Below are 14,671 nucleotides of genomic sequence, written 5' to 3' on the forward strand. Positions count from 1 at the left end.
ACACCTAGGAACCTCCCTCCTACACACTGCTGCCACATGCCCATAACCTTGACACCACGATTAGATCAACAGGATCCAGGAGTAAACATGGAGGAACATCTCCCATCACCACAGAAGGGCCAACCTCCAACTCTCCTCAGCAAACTTTCCAACTTTCCATCCAAAGTCACTGCCTTGTCTATTAATATATTCCCAACATCCACCTAGATCAATAACAGTGGGATGATCAACCGTACAGCCTTTCAGTAGCAACGGTAGCTTTTAGGTTTTAAAAACAATTCCAATAAATGCAACAGTTGGACAAAGGATGAAGATACTCTAAACTTTAGGGATTTTTCTAATCCATCAGATATTATCTTGTAAAGGAGTGCGTAACTGGCGGCAGGAAAGTCAGGCGCAGGAGAGCAAAACTGGGTAATCAACGGAGCAGTTTTATTCATAAAAACCACCAGAAACCAGAACAACAAACAAATAGGTACAAAACCCGTCTCGCACCAGAGAAACCGTGCATATGCACTTACAATAAACACTTCCGCACAAAGACATGGGGGGAACAGAGGGTTAAATACACATGTAATGAGGGAAATGAGACCAGGTGTGTGGGAAGACAAGACAAAAGGAAAATGAAAAGTGAATCGATGATGGCTAGAAGACCGGCGACAACGAGCGCCTCCCAAACAAGGAGAGGAACCGACTTCGGCGGAAGTTGTGACATATCTGAATTGTAGCACATGAAACTTTTTACTGGCACGGACAAATAATTAATGTAGTTCAGTGATTTTGGTAGGAATTCAGGTATTCAATTTATTGTGAAATTTAGAAGGCACTCATATATATATTTTTTATTGAATCAGGTATTTTGGTAATGCTTCATTTTAAGGGGTCCTTATTCAATGTAATTACCCTGTAACAAGTATTGTATAGTGACACTGTAATAACATGTAACTGGTGGTAATTGCGGGGTGCAACAACGAATGCTTGTTACCATGCTGGTTAAAATGTTTCCGTTTCCGATAGCATCCCAACGCACCATATCTCAGCCTGCATAAACCATGTAATGAGTGTTAAGACAGCTGAAAACCTGACCGCCTCATTGACACAACTCTGCAATAAAGGGCTCTGGAGTCGGATGCACAGGCCCAATCGCAAAAACCGGTTCACAATGTTTCCACATCAAAAACATACTTACAATTGTTAAATAATTTAATGGTGCATTTGAAAATAGGGCAATTACTTTAACCATCAATTAAACATTTTTAGAACCTATAATAAAAAGTTATGGTTAACATTGTGAAAGTCATTCATGCTTTCAAAATTGTAAGCCTATTATTAAAAGCTTGGTTGAATAATGGTTTATAAATGCACTTAAAATGGTCATAAGACAAACTCATGTAACCTTGCAAGGGGTTTCCCTGTTGAGGAACATTCTCATTTTTGGATGGGATGCATTGGTGCAATTAAGGCATCATGTCAAGATTTCAATGATGTATATACTGGAGATGGCTCTGGCACAGTAGCCAACTGTATGTGGTGTAGGCTATTGCCCTGAAACAAGAATATAGTAGCATCCAGAGTCTGCCAGTGCTTCTGATGGCCTTGCATCATGTGTATTCCCCTTTTGACACAAGTGTATACTGAACTTTCTATGATTTGATTATAAAAAATGCTGTACAGTACAATAAGAATAGGCTCTTTTTTAGTGTATCCTTTCATTCAGATCCACTCTGACTGTTCTGATTGCTGCACTATAATGGCTGTAATTGAGTTTTCATCGATAGAAAACCTATGAGAGGATTGGAGCCTAACCAGCTCTGCTACAGCGAGTAAAATAGTCAGAGTGAGGTGTTCTCTCATTTTTGTCTATACCAGTGGCGACCCGTCATTCAGGGTAGGTGGGGCAGAGCCTGTTAGGCTGTTTTCATGTTTTCCTGAGTGTTGGTAACTGTGCTGTTTTGTGCTGTGCTGTTTTGAGCCCCATATTTTTAGCACAAAAAAAGAGGGCTTGCATGTTTTGCATGTTATTTTGGAATTAATACGTGTCACATATCAGTTTACAAACAATGTCAAAAAAGATTTATATCACTGAGTTAATAAAGCTGCATACACTCATGTTCTATTATTTGTTTTCTTGAGTAAGGCAGCTCCAAAATGCAGGAGTTTCAGCATAGCTCAGTGCTTTCTGTGGTGGTGGGGCGTGCCAGCAAAAAATAGGAGCATTACGCCGTGATTGGTTCAGTGTTCTGTCACTCATGAGGACACAACGTCATCGCAAAGTTTATGTCCTTAGAGAAAGAGAAATAATAGACATCCAAATTTTCAGCTCTTTGGGTCCTGCCATAAAGTTATATTACAAGTGCCCTTCCAAGAAAGCTCAAGATCATTGGCCACAGATAAAATTACGTCAAATCAGATTATATGTACAGTAGTTTTGATTGGACTGATCATGTCAACATCTTACTTTCAAAGTCTTAGCTAGGAATCATCATCATGAATCAAGTTGACAATCTACTGGCAAATGCTCTTTAATCCTTGTCATATGAAGAGAAATTATAGATAAAGCGTATCGATGCTCATCGGCCATAAAGATTACATGTAACATTATAACTTTAGACCGTCCCCTCGCCCATACCCGGGTGTGAACCAGGGACCCTCTGCACACATCAACAACATTCACCCACGAAGCATCGTTACCCATCGCTCCACAAAAGCCACAGCCCTTGCAGAGCAAGGGAAACTACTACTTCAAGGTCTCAGAGCAAGTGACGTCACCGATTGAAACGCTATTTAGCGCGCACCACCGCTAACTAAGCTAGCCGCTTCACATCCGTTACATACACAACAAGTTGGAAATCGCAAATTCAACAATGAGTCATTTGGAAGGAATCAGTGGCTGACTGCAAGCAGTGCAAAGCAACCAGTAGCCAGCTATTCAAAGGAGTGGCTGTGTGTTTGACAAAGTTTGATGACATAACCGCCGCACAACCTTCATGTTTAAGTGAGCACATCCCAAGCCAAGTTTAGTCCAAAAATATCTTGTATGCTGCTGCATAAATTATGCAATATGCAAGGGAGATATGTATACTGTAGCTAAGAAAGTAATACTAAGTGTATGTTGTGTAGTAAGCTGTTAGTAGCCCATAATTTGGTCTATTTTCACCTTTTAATTTCACCTAACATTACTGTTCTGACTCAGTGGTGCTGCACTTGTAGCCTTTCAACCAGTTTTTGAGAAATGCCATCTAATATTGTAAGTTTCATTGTCTGCTCCCTTTATTTATCCTATGGTTCTGACTTGGTGTACAGGTTAAATACTGCAAGAGCAGCCCACGTTCTGCATTCTGTTGCTGTACATTTCAAAAGTGCCAAAAACATAGTTACTATATTGACTATGTCCGTTGTCATTCGCTCATTAATGTCTTAATTAAAATTACGGAATTACTCTTATCGTTCCCTTATGCCATCATTTGTACATCTCAATTGTAAGTAGAAACCATATTTGCTTAAGCAAGTCAGCCACTTAAGCTATGTTTTTAAACGAGGCTGAATTGATTGTTTCACTGACAAACAAGGCTCCATTGACAGCCAGGTGTAGCGGTGGTAAGGATTCACTCCATTGTGCTGGAAAGAAAGCTCTGCTGTTGGGACAGCTTTATGTAGGCCTTGACAGTTTGTGGGCACCGCTTGCCACCGTTATAGTGCAACTAATGTATTTTTTAGTGTTGTGTTTTTGCTGGAATGCATTTTTTTTTTAAATGTTTGAGTTTTCCCCACCAAGATTTACATGTTAAAATCGCCACTGGTCTGGACGTAGCTAGCAAGCTAACCAACGTTAGCCGGTTAGCTTTGGTGCTTAACTGAGGTTGAGGTCAGAACGCTTGGATCAACCCAACTCCTTGGACAGACTGAACGCTCTGAATTTACAAACAATCTGACAACGCCCAGAGTGCACTCCAGAATGAATAAATGAACACACCCAAGTTGCTAGGTTTTTCAAACGTACTTCTATATTACAGCTATGTTGTTGCCATGGCAGCAGCCTAAGCAGAGAGCTCTATGTGCATTTAAGTGTTTTTAATTGTTTTATCTGTTTTTGATAACATTGAGTTTTATTGCATATTTCTGGTGGTTTTGACCCACAGATTTGCAGACGGACTGGCAGGTCAAATCTTTTTGGCTTGGCTAGCTAGCTAATGTTAGCTGGCTGGCTAATTATTTTTGTTTGAATGATTCATCTGGCCCAGCTTTTTTGTTTCACCTAGCTACTGGTTCCTGATCTTTTAAAACAGTCACCTGAAAGGAATGTGTAATGCAGTGCTGAGGCAGAGGGCTTGTAGTGAGGATGACTGGCTTGCAGTGTTGCCAACTCCTCAGTTAGGAAAGTAGTTATTGGCTGTCCTAAAAGTCACTAAATTACATCATCACCTAATTTGCATAATTGGCCATGTGAACGTAATTGTGATGGACGCTGTGGGAGACAAAAAGTGAGTAAAAAACACCCTAAATATGTTTAGAACTACAAATGAACTTTCGTCTGTCGATTCTTGTTTTTTTTAATGACTGCAGCTGGGAGGGACTGCTGGCGAGGACTTGGCCGCCTGTGAGTGAGGCTGTACCTGCTTTAAGTTACAGTTTTACTGTGAACACTGAGGCTGTACCCACTAAGTTACAGTTTCAGCCTACAGTAGCAGCCAATGTGCGGTGTTCAATGTAGATCTACATTCCATGAGAGAAACATACAGGGCTTCACATTAACCTGTTTATCCACTTGAAACATACAGACACTTGAGAAGAGTAAGAACGATACGTGCTTTCACGTCAGTCTCCAATAACACCAGAAAAAGTTGCTAAATTTGTCTAGTGGTTTTTTATTTATTTATTTTTGTCACTAGAGGGGTCTGAATATAACGACAAAGTAGCTAAGTTGGCAACACTGGCTCTGTGCGCACCTGCAACCAATTTGCCTTGTTAAATACCTGAGTTCCTTTGTCTTTTAATTCAGTGCCAAACAACCACAGCAGTTGTGAAGAACTCTCCCGCATTTATTTCTGTCATCTGTGCTTCCAAGTGTCCAATGTGAGTAACTTGAAATATTGTTTACATTTTACTTGCTAGAGTGCATTTTGATGCATTATTAGTGGCAGTATGTTATGTTCCTGCGTATGGATTGTAAAATTTGATTTGCTATAAAATTAATATATTTTGTAAATGTTAAAGAAATGTATTTGAGGAATAACGGAATGTTTGTAAAATTATACTAATGCAAATATCTTTTTTTTATCACTTACAGAAGTGAAATGGATAATTGAAAGGATCAAATAAATGGGAGCTGCAACTAAAAACCATAACCTCAAGTCTCTCCCCCCATCCTTGCCCTCTGAATGGGACAGCTGCATCTGTAGCACCTTCTACTCCCACCAGTGCATTCAAAATAGGCAGCCTGCCTTAAGATATATGCTATTCTATCTTGATCATTTTGAAATGTTGTAACAGATCCAGGTAGAATAAACAAGTCTGTAGGCCTACATAATACCATAGAAACAGTGTTCTGCGAATATAACCTTCATCTTTGGTCATTCCCAGCCGATACAGATACAGTGCCCATCTGCATTATGTCTGGTGGTAATGGGGCTGCCTTGGCAAAAGTGAGTGGACATACCTTCCTGTGTGGTGTCCTGTACACAACAGGAGTTCTCTGGTGCAGAACATACAGGGTTTTTCCCACCCCATAATGACTGACACTATTCATTTAGATAATAAAAGACAATGCAAGTAAAAGTTGAATGCAGAGTGCCAGGTCTCTCCATTCAGAGACAAGTGTCAAGCCTGTCTGGACTTCATACCATCATCTTGCAAGTCTCCATGTGCAGCCCCCATCCATGTTTCTGTGGACACACACAGTCACTGTTCTATTACCAATGGCAGTTAGTTTTTTTCTTCTTTTAATTTCCCCTTTATTTAACCAGGTAGGCTAGTTGAGAACAAGTTCTCATTTGCAACTGCGACCTGCCAAGATAAAGCAAAGCATTGACACAACACAGTTACACATAGAATAAATGAACATACAATCAATAATACAGTAGAAAAGTCTATATACAGCATGTGCAAATGAGATCGGATAAGTGAGGTAAGGCAATAAATAGGCCATGGTGGCAAAGTCATTACAATAAAGCAATTAAACACTGGAGTGGTAGGATGTGCAGAAGATGAATGTGCAAGTTGAGATACTGGGGTGCAAAGGAGCAATAAATAAATACAGTATGGGGATGAGGTAGATTGGATGGGATATTTGCAGATGAGCTATGTACAGGTGCAGTGATCTGTGAGCTGCTCTGAAAGCTGGTGCTTAAAGCTAGTGAGGGAGGTAAGAGTCCAGTTTCAGAGATTTTTGCAGTTCGTTCCAGTCATTGGCAGCAGAAAACTGGAAGGAAAGGCGGCCAAAGTAAGTGTTGGCTTTGGGGGTGACCAGTGAGATATACCTGCTGGAGCGCATGCTACGGGTGGGTGCTGCTATGGTGACCAGTGAGCTGAGATAATGTGGGGCTTTACCTAGCAGAGACTTGTAGATGACCTGGAGCCAGTGGGTTTGGCGACGAGTATGAAGTGAGGGCCAGCCAACGAGATCATACAGGTCGCAGTGGTGGGTAGTATATGGGGCTTTGGTGACAAAACGGATGGCACTGTGATAGACTGCATCCATTTCGTTGAGTAGAGTGTTGGAGACTATTTTGTAAATGACATAGCTGAAGTCGAGGATCGGTAGGATGGTCAGTTTTACAAGGGTATGTTTGGCAGCATGAGTGAAGGATGCTTTGTTGCGAAATAGAAAGCAGATTCTAGATTTAATTTTGGATTGGAGATATTTAAAGTCTGGAAGGAGAGTTTACAGTCTAACCAGACACCTAGGTATTTGTAGTTAGAATATAATATGTCAGAACAGTCCAGAGTGGTGATGCTGGACGGGCGGGCAGGTACGGGCAGCGATCGGTTGAAGAGCATGCATTTAGTTTTACTTGCATTTAAGAGCAGTTGGATGCCACGGAAGGAGAGTTGTATGGCATTGAAGCTCATCTGGAGGTTAGTTAACACAGTGTCCAACAAAGGGCCAGAGGTATACAGAATGGTGTCGTCTGCGTAGAGGTGGATCAAAGAATCACAAACAGCGAGAGCGACATCATTGATGTATATAGAGAAGAGTCGGCCCAAGAATTGACCCGTGGCACCCCCATAGAGACTGCCAGAGGTTCGGACAACAGGCCCTCCGATTTGACATACTGAACTCTATCGGAGAATTAGTTGGTGAACCAAGCGAGGCAATTATTTGAGAAACCAAGGCTGTTGAGTCTGCCAATAAGAATGTTGTGATTGACAGAGTTGAAAGCCTTAGCCGTGTCGATAAATACGGCTGCACAGTAATGTCTTATTTATGGCTGTTATGATATTGTTTAGGACCTTGAGCGTGGCTGAGGTGCACCCATGACCAGCTCTGAAACCAGATTGCATAGCAGAGAAGGTACGGTGAGATTCGAAATGGTCGGTAATCTGTTTGTTAACTTGGCTTTTAAAGACCTTAAAGGCAGGGTAGAATAGATATAGATCTGTAGCAGTTTGGGTCTAGAGTGTCACCCCTTTTGAAGAGGGGGATTTGTGTCAGATCTCACCTATGTTGAAGTTTAAACAGGTCAGCCTAAACGTAATTCTGTTCTCCCCATCAAAGACTGTTGGTGAGCAGGCAAGATGTGAGGATGGAGGTGAGGTCTTTGCCAGAGCCCTATTGATGGACATAGTAGCGTAGATCAGCTACTGGTCCCTCAAAGATACTGGTCGGTCACACACACAGCACTGATTTACATTACCAATGGTGGTTATGATTAGCTTGGTAGAAATATCCTGATTGCTCCATTCACCTTTTCTATTCCACTTCAGATATACAAATTGAAGGGAAATAGAATGGTGAACACAGGGATCAGGCTGGTTCAACCAGGCTAGGTTATGCCCTGGACATTATACGCAACTAAGAAGTAGAAAATAAGCAACAACTAATGTCAGTTTACAGAAATTGTTTGCATTTGTACAAATGATGATCCTGTGAAAGTTGTTGCCGCTGACAAGTGAAGGTCGCTGATCGGATACTTGTCAGCCACAACTGTTCCATTCATAGGAATGCTCACTGTGAGGGCATGTCTGCATGATGCTGATGAGGGACCCCTTGCTTGTCTTCTCTATGCTGCATGTTCAGCTGCAAACTGGACATCTCTCAAACAACTGCAGCAGCCAATCTTATTAGGTGGTGTTGACTGGAAGTGCCTGTGACAGGGGTTCTGTAGCTCAGTTGGTAGAGCATGGCGCTTGTAACGCCAGGGTAGTGGGTTCGATCCCCGGGACCACCCATACGTAGAATGTATGCACACATGACTGTAAGTCGCTTTGGATAAAGCGTCTGCTAAATGGCATATATTATATATTATTATATTATATAATATTCAAGAGAGCGAGAGTTGCACCCCTTCTGAAAAAACCTACACTCGATCCCTCCGATGTCAACAACTACAGACCAGTATCCCTTCTTTCTTTTCTCTCCAAAACTCTTGAACGTGCCGTCCTTGGTCAGCTCTCCCGCTATCTCTCTCAGAATGACCTTCTTGATCCAAATCAGTCAGGTTTCAAGACTAGTCATTCAACTGAGACTGCTCTTCTCTGTATCACGGAGGCGCTCCGCACCGCTAAAGCTAACTCTCTCTCCTCTGCTCTCATCCTTCTAGACCTATCGGCTGCCTTCGATACTGTGAACCATCAGATCCTCCTCTCCACCCTCTCCGAGTTGGGCATCTCCGGCGCGGCCCACGCTTGGATTGCGTCCTACCTGACAGGTCGCTCCTACCAGGTGGCGTGGCGAGAATCTGTCTCCTCACCACGCGCTCTCACCACTGGTGTCCCCAGGGCTCTGTTCTAGGCCCTCTCCTATTCTCGCTATACACCAAGTCACTTGGCTCTGTCATAACCTCACATGGTCTCTCCTATCATTGCTATGCAGACGACACACAATTAATCTTCTCCTTTCCCCTTCTGATGACCAGGTGGCGAATCGCATCTCTGCATGTCTGGCAGACATATCAGTGTGGATGACGGATCACCACCTCAAGCTGAACTTCGGCAAGACGGAGCTGCTCTTCCTCCCGGGGAAGGACTGCCCGTTCCATGATCTCGCCATCACGGTTGACAACTCCATTGTGTCCTCCTCCCAGAGCGCTAAGAACCTTGGCGTGATCCTGGACAACAAACTGTCGTTCTCAACTAACATCAAGGCGGTGGCCCGTTCCTGTAGGTTCATGCTCTACAACATCCGCAGAGTACGACCCTGCCTCACACAGGAAGCGGCGCAGGTCCTAATCCAGGCACTTGTCATCTCCCGTCTGGATTACTGCAACTCGCTGTTGGCTGGGCTCCCTGCCTGTGCCATTAAACCCCTACAACTCATCCAGAACGCCGCAGCCCGTCTAGTGTTCAACCTTCCCAAGTTCTCTCACGTCACCCCGCTCCTCCGCTCTCTCCACTGGCTTCCAGTTGAAGCTCGCATCTGCTACAAGACCATGGTGCTTGCCTACGGAGCTGTGAGGGGAACGGCACCTCAGTACCTCCAGGCTCTGATCAGGCCCTACACCCAAATAAGGGCACTGCGTTCATCCACCTCTGGCCTGCTCGCCTCCCTACCACTGAGGAAGTACAGTTCCCGCTCAGCTCAGTCAAAACTGTTCGCTGCTCTGGCTCCCCAATGGTGGAACAAACTCCCTCACGACACCAGGACAGCGGAGTCAATCACCACCTTCCGGAGACACCTGAAACCCCACCTCTTTAAGGAATACCTAGGATAGGATAAAGTAATCCTTCTCACCCCCCTTAAAATATTTAGATGCACTATTGTAAAGTGGTTGTTCCACTGGATGTCATAAGGTGAATGCACCAATTTGTAAGTCGCTCTGGATAAGAGCGTCTGCTAAATGACTTAAATGTTAAATGTTAAATGTTAATAGACAGCCATGTGGTAAATTGCATTTTGTTCTAAAGGACAAAGCTGTTTGCTAATGCACTTCACAACCATTACCTGTCGATGAAGCCATCTGTGTCGTCAGGGCAGTAACTCACGGTCAGAGGCCTCATGCCGGCGTGTCCTTTTCATCAGAGTTGAGGGAGACTGGCAACAATGGATGAGGTGTCACAAGAGTACTTGTTGTGAAACACTTATTCTGAGGTCTTGCCTGACAAGCTGTGAAAAAAGCAAGTGAACAGCAAATTCAAATATTTTTGGAGGTCTCTAAACCATTGCAATCACATTGCTGGACATGTTATGATACCCACCCCACCGTTACTCCTTCTGGTAGGTCCCAGCATCCGTTCATGACCATGGGATCAGTCTGGCACCCAATTATGCCCTTTGTTTAACAGAAAAACAGGTTCAACGATTGTCATCCTACCTAAATTATAAACACAGCTCGAGAAATAAGGTAATCTCGTTTGAAAGCTACTTCTATGCTTTACAGATGTAGATTGACTGAGTTTGTTACTACTAGTTGGGACACTGTTGTAGTCAGACATGCGTTAGCTAGTATCGCCATTACTGCCTCCAATATTTATTTGTGCCCTAGAAGACATGGGCTGCGCCTCAGAGGCTAATGTGACCGTTTCGTCTAAATTACACTAATTTCGAGTGGCATGGCAATATGACATTGCCAAAGTAGGCAAATAATTAGTAGCAAACAACATTGCAATAATTATGTCAAATTTACTTTAGATCGGTTGCAACTCATTACTGTTACTATCAAAGTTTGTCAAAAATAGCTAACAATGCTAATGTTAGCTAGCTAAAATACAGCGGTCCCTTCAAATCTGCATCTGAAGTTAGTATGGCGACATCACAGTCATGCCAAAATGATCGTATTTAAGTAAGTATTTGTCTTCTTTTGAAATGTATTTTATTCCCAAGCCAAATCCGAGTTGTATTGAGGTAGGCTGACATTAGCTAGCTGTGATAGTGGTTATCAAAATATACTGACCGTACATAACCAGCAGTCTATGGTCGGCTGGTATACTGACATCCACTGGGGACCAACGGAATAAAACTTGCACGATGGAGTCCTTCTGCAGGGCATGCAAACCATAGTTGTTTGGTGTGCATCCTTAAAATATACCCACCTTCAACCTAGCTGAAAGCATGCATTGCATGGTGAATCCGTATAGGGCTTTTCAGTCTCAAACGGCCATGATCGCTTTGGTTTATAGGACGAAGAAACAATTGAGTTCCAATCCATGAAAGGAAACGAAGTGGGAGGGGCAATTTACACGTGGAGTTTGACAAAAGGGGCATGATTTATTGACATAATTGTAATCGAAACCCAACCTTCATTTACTCGGTGTGATGCCCCGAGGTTCTAAACTCGGTTTCAGACAAGACTGACTTCATGAACAAAATTATTATTTTAACACTTTGTAATCAAGTTTGACACTAGAATACATGTTTGACTCATATCAATGCCACATCGCTGTTTTTTAAGGGGCAGTCGCTCTTTAACTATTTTAAATGTAAACTTCAATGGGGTAGGGACCAACCCGGGCCAGATAATCGAATTCACGGATGTGTCTTTATGTGCGCATTACGCGTATCCATCCATGATTGGGTTATACATGGCACAATGTGCAGACTAAACCAATCATAGTAAAACGTTTTATTTTGGCTAGATTGAAACCGCACCTCCTCCAATTGGATATCATGGGCGGAGGGTAAAGGCCTGCGTTAAGGCAGCTGTCTCCACCCCGGATATACCCACTTTTCCCCCGGCACATACACGTACATTAGGGCCGCCACGGCTACACTTTTCTTGTTCATGGTTCGAATCTGCGAGAGAAGGATGAAGTTTTTGGTTGCGGTCACGGTCATCGTTGGGTCGGTGATATTTCTGCTCTTCCCGAGCGGATCAGACGCTGACGAGAAACAGAAGGGCCCAAAAGTCACGGCCAAGGTAAGGTATCTAGCAAGTCGAAAGACGGGAGGGATTTTTTTTAGTGCACAACTAACGTTTGCAGTAAGAAACCGTTTTGTGCTGTCTGACTTTTCAGGTCTAAAATATTGCCAACTACAATGTCATAAGACGTGATACAATTAAACGAACTCGGCGAAATGCGATGCAGCGGTTAGTTACTAGTTAATGCACGGCCTCGATGCTTGCACGAAATACAGGCCTTAACTAGCTAGGTAAAAAAAAAAAAAAAAATTTTAGCTGCTGTAGTTAACTAGGCCACGTCCACTTATTCGGATTGGAACTACGTGTGACTGCGCCCAACGTCGTCAGCAATTGTTTTTATTTAACCTTTATTTAACTAGGTAAGTCAAAAACAAAAATATGTACAATGATGGCCTACACCGGCCAAACCCAAACCAGGACGAGGCTGGGTCAATTGTGCACCGCCCTACGGGACTCATGATCACGGCCGGTTGTGCTTGCCTCTAACATTGGTGCAATGCCTTAGACCGCTGCACCACTCGGGAGCCCATTCACGAGTAAAGAAAAAACGTACACACGTAATTGGAAGTAATTTTTGCGTTTGTGAAGCATTTGGTTGTTTGACCGGTTATAGGCAATGTAGTTACCGTGTTACTTCCATAAATCAAATTTCCGAACAACCTACTGCAGCTAATGGTAAAATGAGAACTAAGAAACCGGTTTTGTTGCCAATCACAACCTTTCAAACAATCCTTACTGCCAAGCATGTCTGGGCGGAGTCTTCCTCCAAAACCTTTAAATGAAACTCCAAAAACTGTTTTGGTTTACTGCTACTCTAAGCAGTAGCGATGCGTGGGTAAAATCAATGGGAAATGCCAATGCTAGCCACTTACATGTTGAAGAAACGAACTCACTGTCCTACAGTACACGCTCTAATGTCTACGGCTACCTGGCTAAAATGCTTGCTCTAGGATAACTTTCATTCATGGGCAACCTTAGCTAGTTAACATTACCTGCTACATATTGAACTTCCATCCTGTCAGGCCAAGGTTAGCTTAGCTCAACTCTAATTTGATACTTTTTTTTGTTATCATGGTAGGCGAAATGCTCGCCGGCTTTCCTTGCATTCCATGTAATGCTATGTGCGGCAACAATGTTAATCGTTTGGGCCAGACAGCATCAGATGGCCAACACGTAGAGGGGCGCTGTTTCACTTGCTCAGATGCTATTTCCGGTGAGCTACATTCAGCCCCTTGAGAACTGAAGGAACATTATGAAACGCGGGACGGAAGATATATATTTTTCTATTCCGGTGAAGCGTAGCATCCATGAATACAAGCCACTGTAAGATGTTCACACCATCAGGTCTTCTGGGGGAAAAAAAGAATGTGAATGCATAGACATTACTCTCTCAAATGTCACTTGAGTTCCATGATGGCCTATCTGTAGTGCACAAGGGATGCCATTCCAGGATGAGAACAAGTTGCCTTTGAGAATTCCTGCTAACCCATTTACTCATTAACAGGTTTATTTCGACATCAGAATTGGAGATGAGGATGTTGGCCGAATTGTCATTGGGTTGTTTGGGAAAACTGTACCCAAGACAGTTGAGAACTTCATTACACTAGCAACTGGAGAGGTGAGTCTTTTTTATACCCAGGGTATCGATTTAGCAAATTGATATATTATGGTAGAACCATTGAGGTACTCACTAATGTATTGCTGCTTGTCTCCACAGAAAGGATTTGGTTACAAAAGCAGCAAGTTCCACAGAGTTATCAAGGATTTCATGATCCAGGGTGGTGACTTCACCAGAGGAGATGGCACTGGCGGTGAGGGGAATTAATTGATGTATAACTACCAATAATGGTATGGGCATCAATGCAAATTATTGATTATTGTCAATATCCTTGTTTCCCTGAAGGCAAGAGCATCTACGGAGATCGCTTCCCTGATGAGAACTTCAAGCTGAAGCACTACGGACCTTACTGGCTGAGCATGGCCAACGCTGGCAAGGACACCAATGGCTCCCAGTTCTTTATTACCACCATTCAGACACCTTGGTTGGATGGCAAGCACGTGGTTTTCGGCAAAATCTTGGAAGGCACGGTGAGTACTCCCCACCAACCCCAACAACAGAACAAATACACACCTCCCCCTGCAGCTGAATCTGTTTGCATACCCCTCACGCGCGGTATTGTTCCCCTACAGGATGTGGTGAAGAAGATCGAGGCCACAAAGACAGACGGCCGGGACAAGCCCCTCAAAGACGTGTCCATCCACGACTGTGGCAAGATTGAAGTGGAGAAGCCCTTCGCAATTGCTAAGGAGTAAAACAAGTTAACTTTATTAAATGGGGGAGCAGGACTGTGGGGTGTAGGTAGACCATTGAATTTTCTGTTTTGTTTACCACTGGGCTCCTGGCGCGGTTGTCCTGGTAGCAGAAGCTGCCCATTGAAGTTAAGTGCCAGATCAACGCAAAGGCATACTGGGTCCATTTCCAAACAGGCATTCCAGTATGGTTGTTGTGCAGCTGATACCTGCTCATTTTGTAAAGGATACATCTTCAATAAAGGATCCAGGTTTTGTTAAGATTGTTTCTAGTGTTCATTTGAGAATGTTTAAGTGGTGTGATCACAACCTAATGTATGTTGCACCTTATTTTTAGTATTACATTG

The 14,671-nt window shown here is 43.2% G+C and overlaps 2 protein-coding genes across 5 annotated transcripts in view; one reads left to right on the forward strand and one right to left on the reverse strand.

Annotated features, from left to right (window-relative positions):
• bbs4 (Bardet-Biedl syndrome 4) overlaps window positions 1-11,306 on the reverse strand; it is a 36,188-nt gene extending 24,882 nt beyond the window's left edge. Inside the window, exons 1-5 of one of the 4 annotated variants that reach the window (XM_046356866.1) lie at window positions 11,049-11,304; window positions 10,354-10,427; window positions 10,100-10,261; window positions 7,659-7,768; window positions 5,841-5,882 (exon numbers count right to left, since the gene is read on the reverse strand). In XM_046356866.1, coding sequence (XP_046212822.1) covers window positions 5,841-5,861 — 21 coding nt within the window. In that variant the 5' untranslated portion in view covers window positions 5,862-5,882; window positions 7,659-7,768; window positions 10,100-10,261; window positions 10,354-10,427; window positions 11,049-11,304. Of the gene's footprint in view, window positions 1-5,840; window positions 5,883-7,658; window positions 7,769-10,099; window positions 10,262-10,353; window positions 10,428-11,048 lie in introns of all 4 variants that reach the window. The other 3 variants (XM_046356873.1, XM_046356857.1, XM_046356883.1) reach the window with 3 other exon arrangements.
• A 505-nt stretch (window positions 11,307-11,811) lies between these two features.
• ppib (peptidylprolyl isomerase B (cyclophilin B)) lies at window positions 11,812-14,585 on the forward strand. Its single transcript, XM_046356930.1, has 5 exons — window positions 11,812-12,011; window positions 13,519-13,632; window positions 13,732-13,825; window positions 13,918-14,102; window positions 14,205-14,585. Exons 1-5 carry the CDS (start codon window positions 11,877-11,879, stop codon window positions 14,325-14,327), a joined length of 651 nt encoding a protein of 216 aa, XP_046212886.1. The 5' UTR covers window positions 11,812-11,876; the 3' UTR covers window positions 14,328-14,585.
• The last annotated feature ends 86 nt before the right edge of the window (window positions 14,586-14,671 follow it).

The sequence above is a fragment of the Oncorhynchus gorbuscha genome, linkage group LG01 (assembly GCF_021184085.1).
Source record: "Oncorhynchus gorbuscha isolate QuinsamMale2020 ecotype Even-year linkage group LG01, OgorEven_v1.0, whole genome shotgun sequence".
In the NCBI taxonomy this organism is placed as follows: domain Eukaryota; kingdom Metazoa; phylum Chordata; class Actinopteri; order Salmoniformes; family Salmonidae; genus Oncorhynchus; species Oncorhynchus gorbuscha.

Bases quoted from the DNA above. Each gene is read 5' to 3' on its own strand.
- ppib (XM_046356930.1), top strand. From the start codon at position 11,877: ATGGTTCGAATCTGCGAGAGAAGGATGAAGTTTTTGGTTGCGGTCACG. The intron at 13,826-13,917 runs GTGAGGGGAATT...GTTTCCCTGAAG, and splicing joins CAGAGGAGATGGCACTGGCG to GCAAGAGCATCTACGGAGAT. The intron at 14,103-14,204 runs GTGAGTACTCCC...GTTCCCCTACAG, and splicing joins GCAAAATCTTGGAAGGCACG to GATGTGGTGAAGAAGATCGA.